The sequence below is a fragment of the Tupaia chinensis genome, unplaced genomic scaffold (genome assembly GCF_000334495.1).
Source record: "Tupaia chinensis unplaced genomic scaffold, TupChi_1.0 Scaffold000335_1, whole genome shotgun sequence".
NCBI lineage: Eukaryota > Metazoa > Chordata > Mammalia > Scandentia > Tupaiidae > Tupaia > Tupaia belangeri.
The window spans coordinates 4,246,266-4,254,040 of NW_006159829.1; the positions used below are offsets into that span (position 1 = coordinate 4,246,266).

The 7,775-nt window shown below is 58.4% G+C and overlaps 1 protein-coding gene across 1 annotated transcript in view; it reads left to right on the plus strand.

The window, feature by feature from the left end:
- Window positions 1-7,775, plus strand: part of COL22A1 (collagen type XXII alpha 1 chain) — a 272,600-nt gene that overhangs the window by 246,243 nt on the left and 18,582 nt on the right. The window contains exons 56-58 of the mRNA XM_027773278.1: window positions 3,144-3,197; window positions 4,494-4,565; window positions 6,051-6,086. Of these exons, the coding sequence (XP_027629079.1) occupies window positions 3,144-3,197; window positions 4,494-4,565; window positions 6,051-6,086 (162 nt within the window). The remainder of the gene's footprint in view (window positions 1-3,143; window positions 3,198-4,493; window positions 4,566-6,050; window positions 6,087-7,775) is intronic.

Here is a 7,775-nt window from a genome sequence, read left to right on the forward strand (position 1 = left end):
TGGCGGGAAGGTGTCCCTGGAGCACCATGAACAAAAGAACATCTAAAAGGCAACTGTGGAGGGAGTGACAATGGCAGAAAGGGCAAGAACCCCGGCTCCGACGCCCTCAGCGGTGGGCGGCCCCGCCAGGGGTGTCAGTCTCTGCCTTCCACTTGAGAGCTGAGCCACCTGCACTCCACTCCTGGCTGCCCGCGTTTCCCTCACGTGGGCCAGGTGTTTCTTCACCTGCCCCGGGCCTCAGTTTCCTCACTACAACCCCAGTGATTAATCTGTGCAGTGGCAGGACAGTGCTCCAGCAGTCTCCCTTCCTGGCGCCCGGAGGGCCCTTGGTGGGTGGAGGTGGCTCTGCCACCCTCTCAGATTCTCGGCACAGAGTAGCCTCAGTAAATCCACGACCACCGCCTCTGCATTCAGAGAGAGAAGGAGACGGAAGTGGAAATTTGGGAGCAGGAGTGTGCGGCAGGGTGCAGCCCCCCAAGAGACAGAAGGCTCCCCAGGCCACATGCAGGGGGCCGCCTGGAGGCCCGAGGTCCCCAAAGGCCGTGCACACTTTTCCAGTTTGCTCTGTCAGTTCTGAGGTTCATCATAATGGATTCATTACCAACAAAACTGCTAAAGCTTGCCAGATATTTGCATTTTTCAACCCATTAGGGCAGTTCCCTGGTGTTTCTCTGCAACTGCACTCTCACTCAGCGGCAATGTCTATGCTTTCCGGAGTGAGGAGAGTGCTCCCAGCCACCCAAGCCAGCTCACACAACCCGAAGGAAACACGAGCATTTACGAGGTGCCCGGGGTGCCTGTGCTGACCATGTGGTGGCCGTGAATGTGCACGTGGCCTGATCACTTTCCTTTTGCTGCTTTCGCAATCTGCGGTCCCAGGGGAAGGAATAGCCCAGGGGTCGACCCCCAGCATTGGGGACCGCATGCAGCATTTACACAGTTCATCAACCTCTCCCCAGACCCTCATAGAGGAATGTGCTCTGCCTGTCTCAGTCCCAGATGAGAAATGGAGCCACAGGCCGACATCACACAGCTAGCAAGCAGAGCCAGGACTCAGACCCGTGCCACCTGAATCGAGAGCCCATACCTGGAGCACTCACCTGGGGCTGCTGTGTGCTTGAGGTCCTTTTCCAGCAGGCCATCCTGACGGAGGGGCTTAGACCAGAGTCCAGAGCTCAGGCAGTTGAAGGGGCGGTGTAGCCCCGTAGTACAGCATTCAAGTCCAATGCAGGGAGAGCCAGACCCCACGTGGCTGAGTGGTTTGAATCCTGGCTCTGAAGACTTGGAAAACACACCAAGTGTGTGCACGTGTGTTTGGAATCCCAGCAGGATGGAGAAATGGTGACAGGGTCTGGCAGGACCACACGCCTCTCTGTCTTTCTCTCTCTCTGATGAGTACACGTGCCCTCTGACACTTGGGAGAAAGAAAAGAACAGCTGGGGGTGGGAGCTGTGGCATTCAGCCTGTGGCAGCCCCAAGTAGAACAGAGACAGAAGGAGCTCCGTGAGGAGAGGTGGGCCGTGAGGTGAGGAAGGAACCTGCCCCCCACGGGCCTGCAGGGCACCCAGGGTCGCGCTGCCTCCTGAGCCGCCGGTGCTGTCCCATGAGCCCGCTGGCTTGATCCTCATCCCCCTGCCTGCAAAGAGAGGTCTGCGGGAGAAGGAGAGCTGCCATCTCCAGAGGGATGAGCCAGCTCACGTATTCTTAGAGGGACCCAGATGGATCGGTGGGCTCCGGGAGGCTCCGGGAGGCGTGCCACGCAGCACAGCTGGACGGCTGGACGTGGGCCCCTGGCAACAGTACTGGCCACGGCTCTGACTTCTGCCCTCACTGGCTCAGCCATCCCAGGCAGGTCTTGTGCCTTCTCCGTGTCTCAGTTTCCTCATCTGCGCTCCCTGATTCCTGCCGAGATCAGAGGACAAGGCCTAGGAATCACCCCAGTCACACATGGACTTCTTAGGCACAGGTCGGAATCTGCACATGTGACCACGGACCACAGGCCCTGTCTGCAGTGAGGGGCAGAGTGCAGGGGTGGGCTCGTGTCCAAGGGCAGATCTCGGCTCCTGCGCATCCCTCCCAGGGAGGTTGCCAGCATGTCCCTGCCTGTCCCCAGCTGTACAACGGGGACTACGCGAGCAGTGACTTAATGCGCGCGAAGGCCTTGGGAGAGGTTCTGGTCAGTGTCACGTACCTCTGCTGCCATGTGTCGCCACAAAGCTGGCACGAGCTTCGCAGGTTCCAGTGTGCTAGTCCCTTTGATAAGAGGATCCCTGGCGAGGGGCCCTCTGCGTGGCTCGTCATGTATCAGACAGCCCTGTGTGCTCAGCCCTGGGCTACGTGCTGGGCGTGGAGAGGGCAGGGCAGACTGCGCCCCACAGGGAGACTTCCAGCGTGCAGGGAGGGTAAACCCTGGAAGGAGGCCGTGGAGGGCAGTGGGATGGCTAGGTCAGCCTGGGGAGACGGAGTCGTCAGCTTCAGGCTTACTAGGAATTTGTCCGATCCCAAAAGGGGTAGCTAGGAGTATTATTGAGCTTTCCTGTTTTCTCCGTGTATTTGTCAAAACTACAAATGTGCACAAAATGCCCGTCAGGTTAGAGAAGTCAGAGTCACGAGAGTCGGTTCTGAAGTCCTGAGGGATGGGCCTTGTCTGTAGCTACGCGACTTCTCAGTCCTGGCAGCCCTGGGCGTCATCCCCTCCTCCGTTAGAGGAGACACGCAATGCCCTGGGGAGCAGGACCATCAGAGGTGTACACAGACGTGCCCCTGAGCTGAGAGCCACGCTGCCCTGCTGGGACAGTCACCGGGAGGTGGGGCCGTGTCCTCGGCACAGCAGCTGGCTGAAGGGTGAAGGACAGGCGGATGTGTGTGATCACAGCCGCTTACCGTGATGGGGCTGGGCTTCTTTATGCCACGGACTCCTTTAGTGCCACAACAGTATGTGAATTAAACATCACGAGCCCCTTTGCACGTTGGGAAGCATCCTATCTAAGTAACGAAGTGGTTTGCTGAGAGCGACAGCGGCCTGGGCAACGGAGTCTGTGAATCAAGTCTTCCACGTCCCCTAGTCCCTGCCCCACTGCCCTGCTCTGCAATGCCCTGGCAGCGGGTCCTGGCAGATTCCGTGTTTCTGTTTCTTCCACCAGGGCAAGAATGGAGCACCTGGACCTCCGGGAGACACCGGGCCTCCAGGAAACCCGGTGAGTCCTCTTCTGCTGCCCTGTTACAGCATCGTGCAAGCTTTGTCGTCGGCGACCATGTTGTCTGAAATATGCTGGGAGGTGGAAGGGAGGCGCTCGACTTGAGAGGGTGGAAGGGCAGGGGAGGCTGAGCAGCCCTTCCCATCTCAGAGGACGGGGAGCTGGGAAACATGGGGTTGGAGGTGGGGAGTGGTGGGAGCAGAGGACCGACAGGCAGGCAGGGTAGCAGGGAGAAGGTGGCTGTTCTGGTTGGCAGGACGCAGGCGGGGGCCTGGTGGCTGGGGAGACATGGTAGACACACAGTTCTTTTGTCAGTTCTAGAGTTGGGTGAGTCAAAGCCTCACTGGTCTTCTCCCAGCCAGCCTTTTTGTATCTTTACTTGTTAAAATCAGCAACCGTATTGGGGTCAGCCTGTGGTTTGGTGTTTAAGACACTGGACTCTCACATGGCTGACCATGGTTTGAGTCCCAGACCTGGAGGCTTAGAAATCATGCCAGGCTTGTGTACAGGTAGACCCAAAGTCCAAGAGGAGAATGGAAGAAAAGGGACTGTGGCATGGCCATCGTCCCTGGGGGGTGATTTCTCACTTTCCCCCTCACTCTCTGTCTCTGGAGAGTGCGTATGTCCTACGGCAAAAACTGAAAAAAACAGTGGCAACCCTGGAAGCTCCCCTGCGAGTGCGGGGAGTCAGACGACACCTGCGTTAGACAAGCTCGGAGAGGTAACAGCACATCCTGGTTCGCCAGGAACTTCTCCCGTTGGAAAACCTCGCCTCCTGGGAAATGCCCCAGTTTCAGAAAACCTGGACGCTTGGTCAGTGTGGCGGACAGGGGCAGCTGTGCCCCTGGTATCTTCCTCGGGAGCTGGAGTGTGTGCTGCTGCTGCTGGCGAGAAACAGGCCAGGGCTCGTAGGAAGCAGGTCCAAGCCCACAGGGCAGCTTCCCAGGAAGGCTGAGGAAAGGTCGCCAGGTGGGCCTCCCCAACATGACCCTGGCAGTCTCTCGGAAGAAGTGACCGTCTTGCTAGAGGGCTCCTGGGGGGGCCGCGCACATATCGGGCTACTTGTTAAACACCTGTCCTGTTCCGTCTGGCCACTTTGAATAGAAAGGCTATTCCCCGTCTACCTCCGACAGTCCATGACGGGCTGCCAGGCTTGCTGGGCCCCTCTGCACAGGCAAGGGTTCCTTGCTCCTGCCTGCTGGATGTCAGGCCTTCCCAGAGCAGCCTGGTCACCGCTCTCTGAACCTGCGTGGTTGATGTTGACCTGGAGGAATGAATTCCGCTTCCCCTTCACAGGGCCAGAAGGGAAACGAAGGCGCACAGGGCAGCCCTGGACTTCCCGGCTTCCTGGGTCCCCGTGGACCTCCGGTAAGCAGAGCCGCAGTGGGCCGAGGTGCCTGGCTCCCAGTGTGACCACCACACTCAGACCGTCCCTGCCACCTCCTGTGTCCTCAGGCCCCTGCTCCGAGCATGACAACCCGCCCGGGTTAAAGTTAGGGGACAATGGAGTGCTCAGGTCACACCCGGTGGCATCTCCCCACCCCCCACTATGGGATCTCTGCTTCAGTTGCCTCATCATTCAGGTGGGAATGACAAGGGCTTCGTATCCGAGGATAAACGATGCTGTGTGAAGGGATTAGCAGTGGTTCCTGGCCATCACGGAGCTCAGTAAGCGTAGATGATCGTACCGAAGTCTGGGCTGGGAGAGGGAGGGCGAGAATGACCCCAGAGCCTGAAGTTCCTTTAAACATCATCTTGAAGTTGAGCAAGTCTGGGCTGCAGGGTCGGAGCATGTAGGTGGCTTGTTCAGGACCACACAGTAAGACTGAGCTGTAGCTGTCACTTGAGCCTGGGTCTCCCGACTGGACAGCTCAATGCAGAGAAGCTGGAGGGGGACTTTCGCAGGGAGCCTGGGCAGAGGGCCGTGAGAGAAGCTGGCGTTCACAACCCAAGCCTACTGGTGTACTGAGAGCACCGGGCCACGCTCAGACTGCGGATTTATGACCTAGGTCTGCAATGCATACCAGGGCAGCAAGCCTGTCCATGCTGTCCACCCCCTCCAGCTCTACTCTGACCCCTCTGGGTGCCCTCACAGCCAGCCAAGCCCCACCGTTCCAGGGGTGCCCTTTTCACCATTGTCTACTGAGCTGCCAGGGCCTCCCTGGCTCTGTCCATGGGTTTTTATCTCACGTGGCTGCTCCACCATTCAAGGCAGAAGCCTCCTTCTCGGTCTCCTTGGGAACAACTGGCTGCCCCGAGCAGGCATGCCCTCACTCTGCAGCAGTTACTCCTTGGCTGTGAGACTAGCAGGCCATGCGTCCACCGCTCCTGCAGGCGCTGCTCTGCTGTTACGAATACTAACGCATTTAAATGTCGTGGTGACCCTAAGAGGCAGGTGCAGCTACTATTTCTGCATCGCAGATGAAGAAAACTGAGGCCTGGAGCACCCAGGGAAGTCGGGGGCTGCCTAGTGTCGCTGGGCCAGGTGTGGAGGAGCCCCGAGGTGCACCTGGAAGTCTGACCTCAGAGCCCCATCTTAGTGGTGCCTTAGTTCACGGCCTGAGCGGCCTCCCCACAACTTACAGACTGATGCTCCAGCTCGTGGTGGGTCTCACCATCCCAGGGGCAGACAAGGAGCCCAGCTCCTGACAGCACAGACGGCTCCTCCCCATCCCACCTCTTGCCCTCCTCTGCCCAGGCTGGCCTGACATCCTGTTGGCGGTGTGCTGGGTCAGGCGGGTCATCCATTGCTGTCTTTGCTGGGGCATGGCTGGGGTGGAAATGGCTGTTCTGAGGCTGGTTGTGTTCTTAGTGGGCTGCAGCGAGACAACCGCGCTTTGTTCTGTTCTGCAGGGAGGACCCGGAGAACCAGGCATCCCAGGCAAGGAGGCAAGTGCCACGACCCGCTCCCCTTGGCAACCCCTTTCCACGGACGGGCGCCTCTGCGGTCTCTCGCGCCCTGAGCTTCAAAGGTCCCCTACAGTTCAACATTCTGCTGTCATTGTCTTCACATCCTTAAGGCTTTGTGGAAAAGAGACCTGTGTTCTGATTTTGCACAGAGTCCCAGAGATAATGCGGCCAGACCAGGGCTCCATCTTGACACGTCCCTCTCACGTCTGTCCATCAGCGTCCAGTCCCCCACAGGCCCAGTCAGCTCTGACGTCAGAATGCCTCTCATTCTGTCCAGTTTTCTCTTGCCCTATGCAGAGGCCCTGATCCAGTCTGCCGGTCAGCCTCTCTCCCCTGGACCGCTGCTATGGCCTCCAGCCCAGCCCAGCTCCCCACAACGCCTGTGACTCACAGCCCTGGGCACATCCTGACACTTTGCAGTCCAGACCTCAGCTCTGCCTTCCCGCACACTCAGCAGGACCCGGGCTGGCACAGCCCCTGTCCCCACCCCTTGTCTCTAAGCTCCAGTCAGTCTGAACTTTTTCTCTGGAATCATGCCAAGTTCTTTCCCAAGGGTCCTCTTCCTCTCACCTACTGAACTAGAGTGGAGAGAAAACACCCCCGGCCTCAGTTCTGAGGGCTGCATCAGCCCCAGGTGACTGGAGGTGGGCGGCTGCCTACACCAATTCTCCCTGGCCCCCAGTGACTTTCTGAACGAAGTCCAGGCACAACAGGCACCCAGGGTCCCCAGATATCTCCTGTCCCCCACAGCACCATGTCCCCACCTTCTCCATCTCTGGCTCAGTTCTCTCCCGTCTGCCTGGAGTGCTTCCCCACCCTGCCTCCTGCTCAAGTTTACCTGACTGTCAAGGCTCTGTGCTTCTAACACACAGAGCCATGCTTTTAGGCCAGGCCTGCCAAAGCACCTTTTTATACCTCTCCATAGAGGTCCACTAGGTCTGCCTCATATTAGAAACAACCCTGCCCTTGGGCCCAGCTGATGGCATAGTGGTTATGTCGCTGGACTCCCACATGGCCAACAGCAGTTTGAGTCCTGGACCTGGTGGTTTTTTTTTTTTTTTTTGGAGAGGTTTTTCACTATAGGGCGCGTGCGCTCGCCAGACAGACAGAGAGAGACATAGAGACAGAAAGCGAGAAATCACCCCCCAGGGAGGATGGTCACGCCACAATCCCCTCTCCTCCATTCTCCTCTCGGGATCTTGGGCACATACGCACACGCGCCCGGCGTGAGTTTTTAAGCCACCGGGTCTGGGACACGAACCACGGTCGACTATGTGGGAGTCCAGCGACATAGCCATTACGCTAACTGCTGGTTCCCTGGACCTGGTGGTTTAAAATGCACGCCAGGCGCATGTGCATGCATGCTCAAAATCCCAAGAGGAAAGTGGAGGAGAAGGGATTGCAGCGTGCCCAGCCCCTCTAGGGCAGTGAATTCTCTCTATCTCTCTGTCTCTCTGATGAGTGTACCAGCCCTGTGATAAAAATCTCTCTCTCTCAAAAAAAGAAATATTCCTGCCCCCCTCTGCCTCTAGTGGGCTGACAGCTCTGTGAGAGCTAGGACAGGGCCCGGCTCACCTCACTGTGCAGGCCAGGGCCGAGCGTGGCTCCCTGTACAGAGGCCACAGTGAGTCTTCTGGAGCGAGAGGCTGACCTGCAGGCTCGGAAGAG